The 23,430-nt window shown below is 35.7% G+C and overlaps 1 protein-coding gene across 1 annotated transcript in view; it reads left to right on the forward strand.

The window, feature by feature from the left end:
* Positions 1 to 23,430, forward strand: part of DYNAP (dynactin associated protein) — an 82,511-nt gene that overhangs the window by 41,667 nt on the left and 17,414 nt on the right. The window contains 3 exon segments of the mRNA XM_012651727.1: positions 6,596 to 6,670; positions 17,443 to 17,574; positions 22,577 to 23,294. Coding sequence (XP_012507181.1) covers positions 6,596 to 6,670; positions 17,443 to 17,574; positions 22,577 to 23,294 — 925 coding nt within the window.

The following is a 23,430-nucleotide window of genomic DNA, read 5'->3' on the forward strand; positions in this document are numbered from 1 at the left end:
GATTTCTTGAGGGATGTTACTGAGTGGGAAGGATGTTGGAGATGGCATCAAGGGAAGTAAGTAGCATGCAACTTAGAAGGACATTTATAATACAATAAATGGATATCAAATTCATTAAGAAATAACTGCAATATATTCAAACAGTGTGGATGACAAATAATCTCTTTAACCTGGATGGACATTCAGGTGGTTTAGAGTTCTTGGCATTGCAATGTTGCAACAAATATCCTTGTGCTTATATTCTTATATGATAGTGCTCTTATTTCTATAAGGTAGCTTTTTATAAGAGAAAAGACTAAATAAAAAATTAACAAAATTTAAACAGGTACTTTAAATTTTAATAGTTATTAGTAGATTGCATTTTAAAATGTAATACTTTATAACCCTACCAGCAAGATTTAAGTGCTCAGCAGTGGATACAACTTCTGTTTCTCTACATATTCCTGAACACTGGATGGCACTGCTTTCATAAAATCTTTGCCAACGTATGGGGGAAAATTGTATTTTCTTGAATTAAAAATTTGTATCAATAATATAACTTGGATCAGTGTTAACAAGTGGAGTTGAGTATATTTTTAGTTTGGATTTTTTCTTGTGAGACTTGCCTTTTCATATTCATTGCCCATTTTTCTATTGGCTTATGTCTTTTCCTTATCAACTTGAAGACATTATTTTTATAGCATGTTTTATAGTATATTTTCTATTTTTGTAGAAGACATATTTTCTACTTGTCTGTTATGTGGGGCATTTTTTTCTGAGTCTATTATTTATCTTTGGACTTTACTTACAGTCCAATTTTTATGTATGTTCAAATATGTTTCTCTTTTCATTTGACTTCTGGATTTACCATCTTGTTTATGAAAGTCTCCTCCCTACCTCAAATTTATCAATATTTTCCTAACATCTCTTGTTATAGTTTTGAATTTTTTATATTTAAATCTTTAACCCTTTAGCATTTGTTTTTGTTTTAAAGTCAAATAGTTTTGAACAGAACATAAAACTTCCTTTTTAGGACAGGAATTCATTACTTTAAAAAGACATATTGAAAAATTTTAATCATTATAAAATTAATATATATTCATTGTGACACTTTTGTAAAATACATAAAAGTGAAAGTAATATGGACTCCTGCTACTTAGCATTAACTCGCTAATAGCGTTTGGTGTATCTTTTACTGTTGGCATATGTTACCATCTATGTAGAAAAGTAGGGTCACGTCATATAAACAGTTTTGTATCCTGCTTTTTAATGTTAAATTTGTAGATGTATTACAAAATATCTGGAAATACGGGTGTATGCCATGCTATTATCTGAACATATATCACCATTTGTTCACATGCTTTCAGTTGCCAACCACAGAAAACCCAATTATAGACGTCCTAAACAATAAAGGCAATTACTATCTTCCATAACAAATTTCCAGCAGTGCTACTCAAAATGCCAGTCTGCAAACTTTTTGTTACAAGTCGGTGATAAGAAACTTGCTCCAGAATGGAATTCAAACAAACACCATTTAGTTCAGTGGATAAATAAACACAGTTTAGTCAATATTTTCGTTTGTTTGTTTCTCAGTGAAGGATATGGCGCTCTGCTTTATGTCCTGGCACATGCTGTCTCATTAAGACCTACAATTATTAAAGTTCATGACAGCTACTAGTACATGGACCCCACTTTGAGAAGCACAGGTCTAGCAAGAGGTAGGGTAGTCGCAAGGTTTATAGGTCCCGCAGCACAGCAGCATCCAGGACTTAGGTTCTCGGATCTTTTTGCACTGCCATCCCCAGCGTGTTGGCTTGCACCCATAGACTGGTTTCTCTCAGAATCGCAAGCTGGCTTCAGCATGTGCATGCAGATGGAGAACTGCAGAGACAAAAAGAAAGCATCTTTTGTGTCCTCTTTAAGAGCAAGGAATATATCAAGCAAACTCACTCTCATGTTTCATTGGCCAAAATTGTATCACGTGCCTGTGCTTAAACCTATCACTGGTGAGGAGAGTGGTATTACGTCAGTTATAACTCACCCCTCAGGCCTGGGAAATTCTCAGCCACCCTGTAAGCACGTGACCCCCCAGCAGCTCTCATATTTTCCGACAGTTAATACATGATGGGGTTTCTGCAGATTGGGGAAAATACTACCTGCCTTAAAGGCTTATTGTAGGAAACTCAATGGCATAATGTATGTAGAGCATTTAGCAGAGTGTTTGGCATTGAATACATACTCCATAAATGTTAGCTCTTAATATTATTAGTGTTATTTTTATTTAAAGCCTTTTTATTTGTACTTTCTTTTTCATTGTAGCTTTGCTTGGAAAGTTCTTCCTTATGTATCCCCAAACTAGACAGTTATTTAGCAATGGTTTCCTATTTCCTTGTGTGTTTTGAAAGTTTGGATTGTGAGTTTATATTTAGTGAGGTTCTCTGTCCTGGGAAAACTGGGTTGAGAATGACTTTCTACAGAGAGGACCCACATGTGTCGGCCTCATGTCCTAGTGTGCAACCTTCTGGGAACTATGAGTTAATGCTCCTGATTGGGGTATCTGGTACAATTTAGGAAGTATACATTTGAACCCCAAACCTGAATGAGGGCTAGTCTCTGAGGGTATAGCTGAGAGAGGGTTCCCACTTTTGTGGGGATGTCAATCCCATATCCCTGCCTTGGGCCTTGACCTGATCCCTCTGAGGTATTGAGAACCCCAGACGATGCTTCACAGAAGCTGTGGCTTCAGTGTCTGATTTCTATTACAGTGTAGAGTCCTGCCAACCCCCTGCCTCCCACTGCCCCATAGGATCATTTTTGCTGTTTTTTAGTGGGAGAGATTTTGTGAAATACAGTCATTTATGAGGGTACAAGTGAGTGCTATCCCTCTATTGTATAGGTCCAGTATTTGTTTCAGTGATTTTCTTCTTTACATTTAACTTTGCAATTGATCTGACACATTTTAGCATATGGTATCAGGTAAAAATTCGACCTGATGTATTTTTCCAAGCAGTTGTCTATTGAAATACAGTCACTTATAATTGCCAATTTGTCGTGTGCTAAATTACATGCAATTAGGTCTATTCCTGGACTTCCTTCTGCTCTATTAATCCATCTCTGTATTTGACAGCATGTAAAACACTTAAAATATTTTCTAAATTATGGCTTCATAATATTTTTATTATCTATTACAGAAATTTTCAAAACTTTGATGCTTTCTCACTCATTTATTCCTCCAGATACATTTTAGACTTTGTTCTAAAGTATATGTTAAGACATAAAATAATTTTTACATCATTGATATCTTCATGATATTCACTCCAGAATTATGTTAGGGCTGTATTTATTTAAGCATATAAAACATTTAAACTAAGTGATTAATTTAGAGATATACTTTTTAGGTAACTTAATAACCCAAAGTAACCAAGGGGGTAGGGAAATTTTAAAAGGATAAATAATGATAAGAGCCATCCTAACAAGTGTGAGATGATATCTCACTGTGGTTTTGATTTGCATTTCTCTCATGATTAGTGACATTGAGCACCTTTTCATTTTGGACATTTGTATGTCTTCTTTTGAGAAATGTCTATTCAGGTCCTTTGCCCATTGTTTAATTGAGTTATTTGGGTTTTTTTGTTGTTGTTGTCGCTGTTGTTACTATTCCAGTTGTGTAAGTTTCTTATATATTTTGGATATTAACCCCTTGTCAAATATATGGTTTGCAAATATTTTCTCCCATTCCATAGATTGCCTTTTCATTTTGTTAATTGTTTCCTTTGCTGTGCAGAAGCATTTTAGTTTGATGTAGTCCCACTTGTTTATTTTTACTTTTGTTGTCAGTGGTTTTGGTGTCATATTCAAAAAATCATTGCCAAGGCCAATATCAAGGAGCTTTGTCCCTATATTTTGTTCTAGGAGTTTTATGGTTCCAGATCTTACATTTAAGTCTTTATTCCATTTCAAGTTACCTTTTGTACATGGTATAAAAAAAAGAGTCCAAAACCAGTATTTTTTAATTCTTTAAAAAATTAAAACTAGATTATGTACACCATTTGAGGAATAATAATTTGTTCTGCTCTTCCCTTGCTTTTGTAGGGATGCATTGCGACAGTTTCCTGCTCATAAATTTTTTTTTTTTTTATTTCAGGTTATTATGAGGGTACACACATTTTGGTTGCACTTTATGTCTTTGCCTCACCCAAACGAGGGTTAAAGGCATGCCCTTCCCCGCTACAATGCTCGCTGTGTCCTTTAGTTGTGGGTTTACCCCCCCATCCCCCTAATCCCTGGAGAGTATTACTGCCATGTGAGCACCCATTTTACAACTGAACTTTGGAATATTTCAAATTGTTGAAAATTTTTTTTTGATTGAATTCCTATTTTCAACTGAATAAATTTATATTCTGTACTGAAAAGGATTGAAATTAAATTGTTCTTTGAGTTTTTAGCATTTATATTTGGTGAAAAGTTGTAAAGAATATATAAAAAATAGAAAAGATGTTTGAAAGGTTTTATTTTGTAAAAATGGTCATGAAGAAAGGTACTCCTAATGAAGACAAAAAGTCAGTGCTTATAAATATATTGAACTTAAATATTTACAAAGTTCAACATGGAAACATTAGAAATGAGGATATTCTCTATTTAGGAGATTTTCTTCTACTTTCCTTGGAACCTAAATAGAGAATAATTTCTTAATTAAAAATATAGTCTAAAAAAACCCAAAAGAATACCATAATCTATACAGAAGAGTCAATTGAAAGTGTCAACAATTTTAAATTTATTAACTGTAAAATGCAAATTTGGAGAAAATTGAAGGAAATTTTATTAATAAATTAATAATAGGATTATATTGGAGAATGCATACTTCAAAATAAGATCCATGACATGATATGAGATCCATTTAGGTAAGGACATTTATTCTTCTTATGCTATTTTTAAATGTTCAGGTAATTAACAGAAACAAATGTGCTTAAATGAACATGTGTACATGTTTTTATTTTTAGAAGGAATTTGATTCCTTTTTCTTAATAGATTTTGCATAGAACTGTTTTATAGATCTAATAATGTACTCAAAATTGTTGGTCAATAAATAAATCTTTCCAAAAATATATATTTTAATAATTTAGCTTTGCTTTTGCTTCCCCAACTTCCCCAGTTTGAGTGATGAATTATATGGTGACCCAACTTATTAGTTTAATTCTTAGATAAATGCCATTGGCAAGTTATCTGAGCAAGTTACCTTTCCAAAGATATACATCTATATTCAAGAAAATAATTCAAATGTAATTCTTCCTCTCACTACAAAATTCTTCTCTGACTTAAATATTTCAATACTATTTGCTGGAGGTTATATATTAATATAAGAAAAAAACATTACTAACATTTTGGTAAAATATCTCACATTTATAAAATGAGTATTCAAAGCATAGAATTTTTTTAATTTATTAATCTTTATCTTGTCTTATCCATGCCTTTCCATTCTATTTCTGATTTCATTATGCCAAATCTGCCCCCTTCTTGTTTTTTTTAAATAAAGTTTTATTGGAAAAAAAAATTGAAACTAGAACTATCATACCATACAGCAATCTCACTTCTAGGTATATATCCAAAGGACATGAAATCAGTATCTTAAAGAGTTAACTGTGCCCCTATGTTCACCGCAGCATTTTTCACAATAATCAGGATATGGAAACAACTTAAATGTCTATTGACAGATGAATGGATAAAGAAAATGTGATCTATCTATCTATTTCTGGTTTAGTTTGTGCTGCTATCACAAAATACCTAATGCTGGGTAACTTATAAAGAACAGAAATGTATTTCTCATAGTTCTGGAGGCTGAGAAGTTCAAGATCAAGGCATTGACAGTTTTGGTGTCTGATGAGGGCATGTTTGCTGCTTCCAAGATGGCACCTTGTTGCCGCATCCTCCAGAGGGGTCAAATGATGCATCCTCACATGGAGAAAGGCTGAAGGGCAAAGGGCATAAATGAGCTCCTTTCACCCCTTTTATGAGACACTGATCCATTCATGAGGGCTTTGCCCTCATGACTTAATTACTTGCCAAAAGGGTCTACCTCTTAATACCACCATAAGGGTGTAAATTTCAACATGAATTTTGGAGGGGACACACGCAAACTATAGCCACAAACACAGACACACAGACACAAAATGGAATATTATTCAGCCACAAAAAGAAGGAAATCCTACCACTTGAAACAACATGTATGAACCTGGAGGGCCTTATGCTAAGTGAAAGAAGTCAGACACAGAAAGATAAATACTGCAGAAACAGAGAATGGAATGGTGGTTACCAGGAGCTGGGGTTGAGGAGGAAGTGAGGAGATGTTGATCAAAGGGTACAAACTTCCAGTTTTAAGATGAATGAGTTCTGGGGATCTAATATACAGCATGAGTGGTTATGGATGTATTAATTAATTTGGTTGTGGTGATCATTACAAAACTTACATGTACATTGAATCATTAAGTTGCACAATTTAAATATATATGATCTTTATTTGTCCATTAAATATTTTAAAATAAAATTTCTCAAAAAAACTGAAAAAAGAATATATAATGGGTTTTCTGTGTTTGCTAATAAAGTGTTATTTTTGATTTAGTGTAAAGATGAAAAAGGAAAAACAGAGAAGAGGGACGGAGAAGTCAAGGAAAGTTATTATATTGAAAGTAGTCTGGTAAGTCAAAATTGATCAACAGCTTCTAAATTCCACTTTGACTATCAGTTCCTAATTTTAGTACCATCAAATTCTTATAAAAGCAAACTTACAAGTGATACATTTGACTGACACAAATATTGCAGTCTCTCCTTTTCCCGCTTATTCTCTGTAGAGGAAAAGGACTGTGCAAGTGTGTGAACGATCGTCAATCTGCTTAGCCAGCCCTGGAATAGTCATGAATTCACTGACTACTGCCAGGATTTTAGTACTCAGCATAATGAACCAGTGAGAGTTCCTCAGTAGACCACCAAGGACAGGGGTCTTTATAAGGAGCACAGGCTTTTGGTCTAATGACCCAATTATAAATTTGGTATTGATAACCTATAAGGGCCTTCCAGTAATTCATATGATCTCAGTTATTTTTGGAAGGGGGATTATGGAAGGGATTATGTGGATGGTCCTGACTGTTGACTCATGATTGAGGATTGTAGGGCCCTCTGTTGCAGCTCATGATCCTTCCATGCTGTCTGGGAGCTTTCAAAAATGCCATGTACACATCCTGTTGTTGCTTTCCTCTCAGGATAAAAACCGTAAGGCTACATTCCTTCATTGTATTCCACAAGTCCAATTGGTGGTTGGTAAACACATTTGTTGTTGCATTGGAAGTTTTTCTATGGTTCTTTGCTATGTTTGGTGTTAAGCGGAATACATATTGCTCTATTAATTATATGATACAAGAGAGACAAAAGGTGTACTGAACTATAGTCCACATTGGCCTTGCCCTGATAACTCTTACTTCTTTGTATTAAGACAGTAAGATCCTTAAAACAGAGACTTTTTAAAAGAAAGAAAACATTTTCATCTTATGGGAAAAACTGAATCAACCTGGGCACCTCTTTTTTTCTATTTAGGTCCTGTCGTTCTTTAATACCCATCTCCTGTGTCCCCTACTCCGTGGCATTTTTCCTGACTACTCTGCTCTCTGCATGTCTGTTTTCCTCTGTCTCTCACAGCTCTTAGCTCCCTGACTTCACCAGGAACAGGAGTTACAGTCGATCCTTGTTATTCGTGGATTTTGTATTTGTAAATGGCTGCTTGCTAAAATTTATTTGTAACTCTAAAATCAATACTTGTGGTTTTTCTGTGGTCATTCATAAAGATGCACAGTGGCAAAGAAAATTGAATCTCCTGATGTACATGTTCCCAGATAAGGTCAAACAGGGACAGGCTCTGCCTTCTCATTTCAGCTTTCATATTGTAAACAAGTGTCCTTTTCATGGTCTATTTAGTGACAGGCTTTTGAATTTTTACATTTTTGTTGTTGATTTTGTTGTTTAAAATGACTCCCCAGTGTAGTGCATAAGTGCTGTCTAGCATTCTTAAGCTCAAGAAGGTTGTGATGTGTCTTATCAAGAAAATACATGTATTAGGAAAGCTTTATTCAGGCATGAATTATAGTTGGCTGTTGGCCACGAATTCAATGGTCATGAATTAACAATATATTTTAAGTAAGGTGTCTTTGAACAAATACACACATAAAACAAAACTATGTATTGATCAATTGATAAAAATGTCGTGACCAAAGACTTTTAGGAACCTAACCCTGTGTTTCCCTTAGGAACAATGGTTCACTATTTGCTAACTCAGGGTTTATGGCAACTTTATAGAATAGAACTGCTGTGAATAATGGGAATTGACTGCATGTGATTTTTATATCTCCAGGGCCTAGGGAAGGGTAAATCTTAACATATGTTTATTTGGTGAAACAGTCAGTGTCCACCAGATATTTTCCAAGTTAATGTAAACCAGGAATGTGGTAGGAGATGCAGAGCAGGGAAGAGCTTCTGTTAGGCCAGAGTCCTGGGGATCTGTCTGTTGGTAGGGAAATTGCCAGGTGTGGGGAAGGGCTGGCCTGTGAGCACAGTCACCTGGGTGGTGAGGTGGAAATGACTCTGGAATGAAGGGGTGAGGGTCCTTGTTGGGCTTTGACACTATTTCAATGTGTCCTTTGTGAAAGCACTTTTACCTCTCTAGACCTCAGTTTTGTTATAAGCAAAAAGAGGCAACTGGGCTAGTTTAATGTCTGAGGCCCAGTGAATTTAGAATGCGAAAAGAGGGAGCTGACAGGTCCCAGGATGCAAAAAAAGCTTAAACGACACATTATCTTCTTTCCAAGAGGTCCAAATGCAGAAATACAAATAACCACAGGAGTTTTAATGTCTGATTCTGCCTTCAACTTATTGCCGTTTTGTTCAGACAATCTCATGGTCAGTTCCGAGGGACATGTGCTCTCTGGTTATACCTTTTGACATAGAAAGGACCACTTCTGCAGACTTCTTGGTATCTGCATGGTGCTTTTATTCACGTTCATCTTAAAGTTTGCAGTTCAGGTCAAATGAAATATTTTCAAAGCTCAGTATGTATTCCCAAAACAGCAATAAATCACTCAGAAAGTTATGTGCTCATTTGCACATGGCTTCAAATTACTGATTTAGCCAGCTGAGGGCACGCATTATGGTTTTTTAGCATATGATTTTTTATTTCTGGTGTTCTGATCATGCAGTAATTAGTGGATACAGATGAAATTACATGCTGCTGCCATTGCCTCAGATGGTCAGGTTTTCAGGATGCCAACTCCCAGCTCCTTTGGAGTTGACATAAATATTATGGAAGCAAAAAATTATAGTCATTTGCAGGGAAATCATGTGTTTAATTGCCAAGTGAAGCAGAGGAAAAATAGCAGAAGCACGCATCATGTATCAGTTAATGTGAGTGCATTATTGCATGTTGCAAAGGGGTCTAAAAGGACTTTTCAATAGCAAAATGAAAACAAAACTATTCTAAAAAATGCCATCTGTGAAGCCTCCAGATATGTCTGACTGGCTCATTTCCTTTCAAAAATAGTCCCTGCATTCCAAAAGATGTTAATAATGAATGGAAATAACCACAGAGTAAAAATGGACCATGGCTGATGGAGTGTGAGACTTAATGCAAGGAGCTGATATTTAAATAAACATGGAAAGGAATATCCCACAGACACATTTTGTGCAGATATTTCAATGTTTGCTGTAGATGGCACTTTAACACAACATAAGATTTCTCAGATCCTACACACAGGTGGATTACTTCAATCATTTCAAACTGGGAATTTACTTAAATATTTATTTCTAAGCAAATGTTATTTGTAAAAAAAATTGCCGATTTCTCCCATTTCCTCTCTTTGTTAGTTGGTAGACCTGTCATCATGGGAAAGATAATTGATAATTCTGTAAGGTTTTATAGGAGGCCAAAAATCAATGTAAGTTGGAAATATTATTATTATATTTCTGTATTGGGTGGACAACTAATCACCACAGAAAACTTATCCTAATAATATGTCACATGTTTTCTTCCTCTTTTTAAATTACACATAAAGTTGGAGACTTCATCTATTATTCTGAAAGCAAAGATAAAGCTCTCATGGGTTCTGCGTAGAACACTGCTAAGTGATCAGCAGGGAATAGCAGTCAAGGTTAAGAACTTTGGAGCCAGATTGTCTGGTTTTAATCCTTGTCTGCCATTTACCAATACGTGTCCTTGGGCACGTTTTAAATTTATACGTAACTCAGTTTGACTATCTGTGAAATGGAGATATTGCTGCTATCTCCCTCATATGTTGCTATGAAAATTAAATGAGCCAATATGCATGAAGCAGTTAGTTTAATACTTGGCATATATTAAATGCTCAATATATGTAAGTTCTCATTGTTATTTAAGTAGCAACTACAAATATTAGCATTCAACTAAAAGCTAAGTGGTGGCATTCTCTGTTATATGATGATCTTTAGACAAAATGATGAAAAGAGCCATTACATTATGAGAGTCTACTATAATATTACCTGTATAATATTCCATATTTTAATTGGACTATTACAATAGTTTGTAATTTAGTAGACATATATTATAAGGGCCTATTCTGTGTCTATTACTATTCTAAGCCCTTTACTTTATCATATTTAATCTCCATAAAAAATCTAGGTATCATCGGCCTGTTTTATAGATGAGGAAACTGAGGTTAAGGCTAAGGAATATGCCTTTTGGAACAAAATTATAACTAGTATTTATGGAGTGATGGCTATGTGCCAAGCACTGTTCTAAGAACTTTACATATATTATTTTTCTCATTTCTTACAACATTCAAGAAGGTAGAAATCATTAATATCAATATTGCGTATGAAGAAACATAGGCACAGGGATATTAAATAACTTGTACAAAGGCATGTAATTAAAAAGTATCTGAAGTAGGATTCTATACCAGCAGCATCGATCCAGAATCCTTGTTCCCAACTATTTTACTGAAAGAAAAAGCAAAGGATTCATAGCCACATAAAAAAGAAGTTTATTTATAATAAATAACAAAGGACAAATAAATGACAGAAATGTGGAAAAAGTATATAAACAGACAATTTATGGTGGAAGAAATAACAATTGACTAATACCCACATGATATTGCTATGGCTAATTTCTCTAAAAAAGACACACAAATTAAAATTATAGTGAGTTTTTTTTTTTACCAATCAGAATTACAAAATATGATAAGATTTTTACTCTTGTTGACACAAGCCCTATAGAGGCCAATTCAGTGGAACCTATAAAAAATGAGGAATGTACATAGCCTTTGATATAGCAATTCAACTTACAGAAATCTATTTTAAAGAAATGGTAACACAAATATGCATGAATATTTGTGCAAAGATGTTCACTGTATTATTTGTAATAGAGAAAAATTAAAAAACAAAGAACATGGACAGGGGAATGGTTGGATAAGTTATAGGTTTTCCATACTATTGAATATTTTGTAGCCACTCACAGTACAGGAATAAGGAATTTATTCCAGGAATAGAAGGAGGTTTCAACATCGAACATTTGTTCAACATAATTCATATGAGTAGCTAATGGAAAAAAATAATGTATAGTTGTAACAATAGATGGAGAAAAAATACTGGATAAAACTCAATACTTTTTTTTTTTTTTTTTGAGACAGAGTCTTGCTCTGTCACCCAGGCTAGAGTAGAGTGGCATCTTCATAGCTCACTGCAACCTCACACTCCTAGGCTCAAACGATCCTCCTGCCTCAGCCTCCTGAGTAACTGGGACTACAGGCACATGCCATGATGTCTGGCTATGAGATTTTAAAAAATTACTTGATAGGTAAATATTATAACATTGATTTTTTAGGAAAAAAACATTCATAATTCTATCTTGTATAATACTTAAAACTGTATTTCAGATGGAGTAACAATCTATAAACATCTGTTTAAAGTACTAGAAAGAAATAATGAAAAGTATATTTACAATATAGGAGTGGGAAAAATTTCTTAAATATAGTATTAAAAAAACTCATAAAATGAAAGTTTGCCAGATGTACTCACATAAAACACTTACAATTCTCACCTTGGGCAAGTTCTGACACCTCAGAAGCTCAGTTTTTTAATGTATGAAAGGGGAACGCTAGTATTACCTGCCTGTGAATGCAGGTGTGAGGATTAAATGAGAAAATGCTTACGAAGTGCTTTACCCAGGCCTGGCACAGCAAAAGGTTCAGCAAACACTTGTTGAGTGCGTGCCTGAATGAATGAGTGTGTGCACAGGTGCACAGTGATGAAAGGTCATGGCAAAGCTGGCCAGAGAGACACTGCCCGATTGCTGTCAGATTAATCGACTCTTAACCAATACTCTTAATTTAAAAATATAAATTATGAAGAACCCATGATATTCGTCTCTTCACTTAAAAGTCAAAATTAAAGAAGGATAAGAGTCTTTGCAGTCTTCCTTCTAAATCCTTTTTTATGCTGTGAATAAGCATTGAGGTTTTGCCTTGATCAATCTGGGGGGAAGGTTTGGATGCTCTAGTCAGTGGGTGTGTCAACTCTGAAAATGTTAAGTGTGAGCTACAGAACTTCTAGTTGCGTTAAAGGCACGCAACTAGGACAGAGTTATTCGCTGAGAGGGAATAACTGTCAGTAAGAATTACCCCAGAGGTTCTACTAAGAAGGGGAATGTGAATAACCCAGTCACAGGCCTAGAGGAAAGAACTGGGTCTAAGATGAGATTGACTCATGTTCGACTTCCAAATCTGCAACTTAGTTGTGTACCTAAGGTAAGTTACTAAACCTCTTTGAACTTCAATTTTTGTTTACCTGTAAAATGTATTGCAGGCATGTAGAATTATTTTATGTGTTTATTCAATGAACACTTACTGAGGATCCACCATATGCCCTGTGCTGAGTGGAGCATGGCATGATGGGATGCCCAGTGCATCGAGCTGGAAGCTTTGTCTTGTTCTTTTTCAGTCCCCAGCGCGATGGACTGGAGTCTCATCTGTTCGGATGCTAGAGCCCTGCTACCCACAGGCAGACCATGGCATGGAAGCCAGTGAATGCCTGAACCCCTGACTATTCTCTAATTGAATTGCACCTCTGAGGAAGCCTTGATATTTTTGTTTGGCTTCTCTTGTGCTGATCCTTTGCTTGAACTCTGGACAGAGATGCAGAATCTGCATAAATAATAAATAATAAGTTTTGTTTTCTCCCTGATAATTCTAAGCCTGTGATGTAATTTGGGTCTGCATCCCAGAAACCTCTTGCTAGTGGGCAAGTCTTCCAGGCATTACCACCACCTCTTTCTTGCTGCCAGTAAACAACCATGCTGTCCTAATATATTCTGAGGCACATCTCTGGAGTTTCTGGATGTTTTCTGATTTGTTTTTTTGCCTTCCATAAAAAGATTAAGTTTCTAAATATCTTTTCCTCTCCTCCATCCCCCAATTTTTTCTCAGCCCCTAATGTGACACAGTGAATATAAGGGGAATTTAATCATCACTTCTTGGGTGAATGAGTCTGGGAGCCACAAACTCATCTTGAGATTCATAAAGTATAACTAAATGCTTTGTTATTTCATCAGGAAAATGCATAATGATACATAATTCAGGAAGATATTAGGAGGATTAGATATGACCAGTGTGGTATGCACTGGAAGAAGGCATACCTCAGTAAAAAATGTCAGTAATCTTAATGATGAGATGTGTCTGACTCAGAGGCTACCCGGGTGTAGAGTAGCACCCATTTAGGGTGCCCCGGTGAAATTCTTCAGCAAGAGGTGAAATTTTTGTTTTCCTACCTCTTACCCACCCCCGAACTGCCGTTCTATAGCTCTCTCCTTATGTCGAGAAAAAACAACTCCCTAATTTATTAAGTCATCTTTTTTGTTGTTGTTGAAGGGGTGCAAGAGAGAGGTGGTTTCTTGAACAAATTTGCAGATAGTTTTAGTTTTTTCACTCTCCCATCTGATCATTTTCTCTCGTAGTCATTGCATTGGTTTGATTTTTACTTGACACTTAAAAACTTCCATGCATTTTAAGCAATTATCTTTTTATGTTTAAATTAATGTTAAATGCAAATCTAAATACTGTACTGAAGCCTTTGAAATCTGGTATCTATCTATTTAGTTACCAATTAATCACTCAGCACAATATGATGAACTGCAATAATGTCCCTAGCCTAAAAAAAATTGCTAATGATGAGAGAGCTGGAGCTGTCACATTGGTTCTCATCATGTTATTAATAAAAGGCCAAAGCAGAGACACAAAGGTGTTTTGATTATGATCAGATCATAGTGAAATTTCAGCCACAGAAAAATTTGAAGTGGGTAACGTGATCAATAAATCAATTTTGTTGTAATCTTTAAGACTATGATGTGGTTCATTTTATAATGATAGGTGACTTACATTAACAGACTCAGCATTCCTTTGGCTTAAAAGGTGACCCATTGTTAAAGGACTGTCAACCATTCTCAATTAATACAGACTTCTAAATTCTTTTGGCTTAGAATTCTGCAGATATAAAAAGCTTTCCTAGGAGATATTCAGCATACCAATGAAAGATACCTGTATTCTCTTTGCACATTGTAATAATCCAGGTGCACTCTAGCTGTTGGTCTGTGATGTGACAAGTGAACAAAAAGTGTCCTCTGAAAAAAAATAGCAGAAGTTTGGATTTTACACTGAAAATTTACGTACATAGTAATTTGCTTGTTCATTCTTACTTTGACTCTTGCAACAGTTAATCAATTAATGATAGTGAAGGAGGGACTTTGATATTATTTTGTTGGTGACAGCATGATGTATATACTCCATATATTTTTGAAATAATGATATACATTGGTGTAATTCCACTTACTTGATGATTATGAAACTCCAGTGCAAAATTTAAATATTTGTATCTCAGTACCACAATGCTATATTAGATTTTTTCATATTAGATTTTTTAAAATTTCAACTAAAATACGTATTCTATTCAACTGAAATTTGTGTTCACTAGAGATATTAAATTGATTTTTAAATTAATGACATCCAGTAGTCATGTTTAGTACTAGCAAATCTTCCAACTCACATGGGTTCTGTATAGCTCAGTGACCACACATCCTGGTTTGCATGAGATATTGTTGTCTGTGTGAAATTATTAATACTGCTTCTCTTTGATTTCAAAAATATTTCTGTATGTATGATAAATTATTATGTTAATATGATCACTATTTATACAGTCCCAGAAACCATTGTTTCTTACTCTTGGAATAAATTCTTTCCTGAGCTTTTTCATACCTTTTTTGTTCTGTAGGCCCTGGGGCTATTTTACTTTGCTTCAGTGGATTCCAGTGGAAATTTTTTGCTAAAGAATGTATTTATAAAAGAACTTTAGAAAGAATAAAAAAAAATTGTTAATACATAACCAATATATGTTTTATTCAACTCCAAGAAGGCAGAAATCTTGGCTCTTATTCACCGTTGAACACTGAGCATCTTGCACAATACCTGGGTAGAGTAGAGACTCCATAAGTGCTTGTTGAATGAATAAGCAATTGAAAATTTAACCAATTTTTAATTTAAGAAAATGTAGATTTTGGCCGGGCGCGGTGGCTCACGCCTGTAATCTTAGCACTCTGGGAGGCCGAGGCGGGCGGATTGTTTGAGCTCAGGAGTTCGAAACCAGCCTGAGCAAGAGCGAGACCCCATCTCTACTAAAAATAGAAAGAAATTAATTGGACAACTAAAAATACATAGAAAAAATTAGCCAGGCATGGTGGCACATGCCTGTAGTCCCAGCTACTCGGGAGGCTGAGGCAGTAGGATCGCTTGAGCCCAGGAGTTTGAGGTTGCTGTGAGCTAGGCTGACGCCACAGCACTCACTCTAGCCCGGGCAAAAAGAGTAAAAAAAAAAAAAGAAAATGTAGATTTCTTTGCACATTACTCTTCTTCCCAAAGATATTAAAATGATCCATGAACATCCTTGGAATCATTGCTTAGTAAAATATTTCTCAATATTTGAGTAAGGATTACTTGGCATTTGGACAAAAAGTCAGACTCCCAGATTCTGTCCCTGAGAGTCTGATTCGGTTTCAGGCTGTGCCCCATGTATAACATGCATTCCATCTGGGGTCCTTTCCAACTCCAAGTCTTTGAAATCTTTGTCTTACTTTATTTTCAAAAGTACATTTCCTTGACATCCTACTAGGCTGTCCATCTTTCTACAATGTCACTACTAATAAGCTAGCTGTGGAGAAGACATTACTGAACAAAAGCCAAGTTCCCCCACACAACTGGTGTTTATCACGTCCTCACTCTGGGCACAAATTTCCTCAACCTTAAAACGACATAACTGAGCTACAAGATGTCTCAGACCTGGTGCACCTCTATTTTCAGGTGATTCTTATCTTTGAAGCCTGATGTCTCATCAAGAGATATTTTCCACAAAAGAGCACAACTACCTTGTTACTTCATTGAAAGAAATTTTCTGTGGATTAATTACTGCTTAAGAGATATTTTTAGACTTTGAGGTTATTTAAGCACCATACTTCACAAACTTGTACCAATTTTATTTGGGGTTCCCTGGATATATGTGTTGGGAGCTGGTTGATAGTTTCTCATTTCAGAGGTTAAAAATTATTTCTTAACTCTTGCCAGTTGTCTTGTAGATCCTGCCAAAGGTATACCTACAGATAAGAAAAACGGCCTTTGTTTTTGAGTATAATTTGCAAAAGTTGGCAGAGCCCTGCCTGCCAAAGTGTCCCATTATTAAATCATGAGCACAATCAGAAGTAATCTTCCGTGTAGCCACACCAAATAGAGCCCACAGAAAGGGAAGAGAAAGGGACCCTGGTGAATGTACTCACAGAGATTTGTTCATCAGATTAACTATGTCTGTTATTAATATATTGGGACTTGAGGAAGTCTAAGCCAAGTCAGATTAATTTTTTAAGAAACAGAAAAAGGAGATAGACTGGAAAAGTTTTAGAGCATGGGAAGCAACCCAGGAAGGTCAAAACTTGTTGGGCAGTGGGTTGTGAGTGCCTAAAAGTTGTTGCCCATAAGAGGAGAAGACGGTCACAGGTGGTTAGAAAAGAAGCAACAGCGGCATTAACATTCACTGATTTCATAATTCTGTTGTGGGCCATTCCAGAAGTCAGAAGAAAGAGTCCTCTGAGATGATGTGATTGGGGAGAAAAGGAGGAATTGTATGTGATTGCAGCTTCTTTCTATTAATACTAGGCAGGCTGCCCAGTGCAGTAGTATTGAGAGTGTAGTCATAGAGGTGGAATTGATTTTCTTGTTTCTTTACATAACTGCTTAACACCCCACTTCTTCCTTCAAGGTGGATCCCATATAAAGAATAATTATTTATTATTTGTTCTAATCCACATTGACACCTATGTCTCATTGGTAGATTTAATATTAATCAACTCAATTATTTCTCAAGGTTGCAGATATAAAGGACAATGAACAGACTGAAAAATGTTCCTGGAGTTAAGCTTGTGATATTGATAGTTCAAGAATGGACAGAAAACATGGGAAATACGTAGTGAATATTGAACCTTCTGGCAACCGACCAGTGAGTATTGGTGGTACCACTGTGGTATGTTCTGATAGCCCAGATTCTTATTTCCAATATTTATGAAACTTTAATATTTTTTATTATAACACAGTTCTTCCCCAAATGGAATTTCTAATCAAAGTTTCAGATGGTAGCTCATTTTAAGCTATTCTTTTACAACTTATTAATTAGAAAACTTATATTTTTTCTGCATCAATACATGAATAGTTGAGACATTTATTTTTTAAATTCAATGATCTAAGACACTAGCAATTATTTAGGTGCCAATTGAATAATATTTCAAAATAATACTCTACAGTTATTATAATTTAGGCATAAGCCAACAAGTCTGCTTTTGATTGTATTAAAAATTATATTTTTAAATGTGATATGTAGACTTTCGTGCTAACTGTCAACATTTTTAGTGTAATATCTAGACTTGTTAGAACTCAAAGATTTTTATGTACCTTTGAAAGTCAGAAGTGAATTTTCTAAGTGAAATCTAGGCTTAGAAAGCAAATTATCTAGCAAATCCCTTAAGTTGTTCTCTAATTAACTACTTATGAATTTTTTTGGTAAAAAATTGTACTGAAGTAAAATATTAGAACTCAATTATATACAATAGTGTTTGACTATTGTTTATGTTTTTAGAAGAAACAATTTAGTACTGTATGTTTTATGATTGCATTTTATGTAACTGTTCATGTCTGACTAGAGCCCTTGATATTGGAAACAGAAATGGATGTGGGCTGAATGAAATCAGTGTAAGTTTGAGTGGATAGTTACGTTTGGTGAGGAAAAATATTTTTCTTCCCATGTACTAACAAGGAAGTTATAAGGAGAGAAATTGTTCCTTTGATTGTAGATCAGCACCCCCTCCCCTGAAGACAGCCTTCACTGTCCTTCCAGCCCTGCAAATCTGTCACTGTCTCTTCACAGTGTCAAGATACTCAAATAAAAAGGTCCCTTTGGTAACGGTAAGGACTCAGTTAGTCATCTGGAGTGTTTTCCTACAGAACAGTTGAGTTTTCAGACATAGGGTACATATCTTACACTGAATATCTTACTTTACATATGGATATTTGGATGTAGTGATAGAAAATTATTTTTTCATTTAGAGCCATCTTTACTAATGCATTAAATAGCCATTGAAGGCTAAAATAAAAATTAAATATAAAATTAAAATTTATATTTTAATTAAAAATTATTTATTAAATTTATATTTAATTAAAAATAAAATTTAGGAGTTTGTTTTTCCCTCTTAGAAAACAAAAAAATGGTAAATTAATCTCTTTAAATCTATGAACAGAGAGTTTAAAATTTTATTCCACGTGAGCATAGCTAATGTGTATCAGATGCATGATGGAGATTATTGGCTTCCACCAAGAGTTAATTAAATATAACTCACAGCTCCCTACCTGCTCAAATTTTTAACTTTAGAGACCCCATTCTTATTAAAAGACAGAAGAAACTAAGACAGCAAGAATTGTATTACCCGCAAAGCTCTAGCTTCTGGGTTTTACATTCTTGGTATAGGCACCCACTGTCTTCCTTTCTTTAAAGAATTTTCAAGAAATTCTGGCAAGCTGCTCTGGCAAGTGAGTTCTTATTTAATCATAAAAGTTCCAAAAAAGTCCAAGTTCATCACCCTTAGCATACTGAATAACTAAAGAATAAATGAAGCTTTCATAAAAGATAAATCTTTATTTTTCTCAAAGTTCTCCATTGAAAAACAGATGAGATTTTATTACAGTACTTACATAGGTCAGATCTGCTCCTATTTGATATCACTGCACAACTATTTTCTTTATTTCTTTGGCATGCTATTGTTCTTTTAGAAAAATAGATCCTGACCAATTCTTTACACCCAGGTGTATTCCTTCTTGATTCTGTTTAACACAATTACACTCTCTTTTATTCTTACGTATAATCTCTCACTGACCAGTGTCTGTACACATGTTTAGTATGATGGTTTTAATAAATTTAGAGATTAATTGATCTGGCAATGTCAATAGTCTTTTAAAAATCCATTTAGCATTGGTCATTTAATCAATAGGGTTAAGAGTATACATTTAAATAATACTCCTGCTGTCCTATCAGGAAAAAGTCATAAATAACTCTATGCTATTTTTCAGCTGTAACAAATTTACATGTAACAATTTATACTCCCATGAATATCTAACACAGATTACTGTCCTTTTCTTGAAAGTGTGTCTGCAATTATTTTTTCTTTCAACCTCACTTCAAGGAAAACTTACCCTTTCCTATTGAACCCACTTTTTTATTTATTTACTTTAAAATTTTTAAATGTGTTTAAAAGATTTAAAGAATACCCATGTGCCAAACAACTTCAGAAATAAACCATTACAGAAATAGTGGAAATCTTCTGTTTATACTTCCTCAATATCACTCCGACTCGCCTTTGTGCGCACCTAACGGTGCGCGCTGCCTGGGGGGTGGGCACGCTTCTCCAGCAGTGCAAAGGCAGTTTATGTAACCAAAGTATTCATACCCCGTAATACTCCGAAAAAGAAAAAAAAGTATACAGTACACTTTATGTAAAACATACCTAAAGTAAACCCATACTAAGCGTGCAGCTTGATGATTTTACAGACATATACGTACATGTATACATCACACACATGTCTGTGCAGCCACCACCTGGATCTAGATACAGAACATTTCCAACACCCGAGAAGCTCCCCTGTGCCGGCTCTCAGTCAGTGCCCCATCTTTTAGAGGTAACCACCTTCTCACTTCTCTTGCCACAGTTTAAGTTTTGCATTTTCTTGAATGTTATATAAATGGAATTGTAGTAATATTTTGTGTGGCTTTTGTTGCTCATTATTGCATCTGTGTCACTTGTTCCTTCTTTTGTTTTCTATAAAATATTCCATTTTTGCATAAATATATCACAATTTATTTATCCATTTTCCTGTTGATAGACATTTGAGTTGTTTTCCATTTTTGGTTGTTATGAATAAAACTGCCATGAACTTCCTTGCCCATGGCTTATGGTAGACAAATGCTTTCATAGCTCTTGCATATACATGCAGGAATGCAGCCACTGTGTCAGAGAATAGGTGTTGAGAGCTGCTAGGTTTACAGGTGGTCAATTAGGACTTTGAGCCGAACTGAAAGTAATGATTAAGGCCTTTTTCACTTACTGCAATAGTACAAGCAAGAGGCCAAACAGGAAAGATGCCAGCCATCACAATGTTCCATTTTTTCCTCCATGTGACAACACTGGGCAAGGGTTAAGTGGATCAGTGCAGACCAGGATCATCTCCTTGCCAAGGGAGCCGCGAACAAAAATTTTCTATCATTTTATGGACCTGGAAGGCTAGAGGGCTGGAAGTGGGAAAAAGCTGAGTACCAAGTTAGAGTGGAGAAAATGGTCTTCAAGGCCCTGGACAAGGAAGTCCCACATAGGTGCCTGAACAGTATCTCAGCTGAGTAACCCCCCTAGGCTAGGAGTGCAAATTTGCTTAAGAGCATGGTGTGCCCAGGGCAGGGTGGGGAAGAGGGAAGGCTGAGTTCCTGACTGCACATCCATCCAGAAGCTGCAATGCATGGCTGCACCAAGGCTGCAGGGAGGGCAGCTTCCTTCCTTGAGCTTCCTCTGCCAGGTGGAGACTTTGCAGTGGCCTATGGCTGGGCCTGAAAGGTCACACTTAGGATTTTTTTCCTGGAGCCAGACTCCTCGATAGGCAGTTTCTATTTGACATTTTTCTCATTCTTTTCTGTCCATAGCCATTCCTAAGCCCAAGAAATGAAGCTCACAATACAGCATGTCAGTTTTCTACATCAACTGATATAACTGGTGATAGTGCTACCAATTTAACTAGTGTCTGCACCAACCCCGAAACCCTGGGACACTCAGAATTTCCAAATGGAGAATTCCAACATTGTCAGGTAATGCTTGGGGCAATACACTGTTTTGCTGGGTTAAGGTGTAATCCACATGAAAACACTTTTGATCCAATATTTGGAGGGAAAACATTCAATCAATTTACTTAATATTTTTCTTGTGGGAATCTATCATCCTTTGAGCATGTAAAGTCACTGAGGGTATACAGGAGAGGTAGAAAATTTATGGGCTCTTCATTTAAGAAGCTAAGATCTTGACAGAAAGACAAAAACATATAGAGTTTAGAGAAAATATATCAAGATCAAAGAAAACAAAGAAAAATTTGAAATACTTAGTAGGTTACAGCATAGGAAATACATGGGCAGTGAATGAGATTGTTTGTTAACCTTGCTCAGGTAGAAGGTGAAGTCGTATGTTAAGGTCCCCAGGCCTAATCTGGGGGTGATCTCTCTGACTCTGCTTCCCTGTCAGCCTCAGAACCTAATTATGGGCCTTGCTTTAGTCCTGGCTCTTACCTCATATGTGTTCAACCATGGCTTAGAAACAATTCTGTATCCTGGGAGATATAAAGAATTTCTAAGAAAACATTCGTTATTTTTTAAATTGGAAAGATATAGCCATATGAATAAGAAAGCATGAGTGATCACTGGAAATTTCTTCTTTTTAAATTTAAGGAAAAAACAAAGACAAGATTTTTTCTAATGAAAACTAAACTTTGAGCCTAGCATTTGTTGCTTCACATAGTTTTTATGTTTATGCATTCTTTTAATGAAATAATCTATTTCAAAACAGGATGGTACTGGCATAACAAAAAGAACTATAGACCGATTGAGGAGAGTAGAAAGCCAAGAAATAAATCCATGCATTTAGTTTTAGACAAAGATGTTAAGAACATACAATGGAGAAGGAATGATCTCTTCAAAAAATGATGCTGGGAAAACTGAATATCCACATGAAGAATAATGAAATTGGACCCTATGTTATATCATATACAAAAATCAATTCAAAATGCTTAAAGACTTAAGTGTAAGGACTAAGAGCGTAAAACAACTAGAAGAAAAATATAATATGGAAAGGACGATCAATGGCACTTATTTTCCTTGAAATATTTTGTTTCATCTTTAATAATTTTATTTAAATCCTTTCCAGGTGACGCGAAATTTCTTCAATGACTGGTCTCTGTGGAAAATCTTCCTGGTTTGTCTCTTAGCCAGTGTGATAACAACAGCAATCGGAGTACTCATACTGTCCCTGGTATACAGTGGGAAAAACAGTAATGCCTCTATTGTTATCCAATTTCCCCAAAGCCATGGGACACCCTCATCTACTACTGGAACATCCTCTTCAACAAGTTCTGAACCTAGAGTTACCACTCCCGTAATAGACGCTACCACAACATCCACTTCAACTGAGCCTGTTATCATAACGACCACTGCCAGGACTTCAACAGAACCCACCAGCACAACAACCACCACCAATGCCTCAACTGAAACTACAATAGTATCAGTTACCACTGCACCTGAAACAACAACAACAGTGACGGCAGGAACGGCCAATGAGGTTACAACCACAGCAGTCGCCATTACTACTTCTACAGAAGATACAACCACATCAGCCACCACCTCAACTGAATCAACCACCACAATAGCTGCAAGCACTTCTACTACATCTATAACCACAATGGTCACGAGTACAGTTTCTACTGAACCCACAGCAAGAACAGTAGCCACCACCTCAACTGAACAGATTAACACAAACACTATAGGCACTACCACTATATCTACAACTCCAACGGCCACCAGTACTGTTTTTATTGAACCGACAACCACAACAGCAGTCAGCACTGCAGCTGAAGTGATTACCACAAGTAAAGGCACATCCACTGAAACTACAACCACACCAGGCAGAAACACCACTTCTACTGAAACTACAACCACACCAGCCAGAACTACAACTTCTACTGAACCCACAACCACATCAGCCACTTCACCTGAAACAACTAC

The sequence above is a fragment of the Propithecus coquereli genome, unplaced genomic scaffold (assembly GCF_000956105.1).
Source record: "Propithecus coquereli isolate 6110/MARCELLA unplaced genomic scaffold, Pcoq_1.0 Scaffold37, whole genome shotgun sequence".
NCBI lineage: Eukaryota > Metazoa > Chordata > Mammalia > Primates > Indriidae > Propithecus > Propithecus coquereli.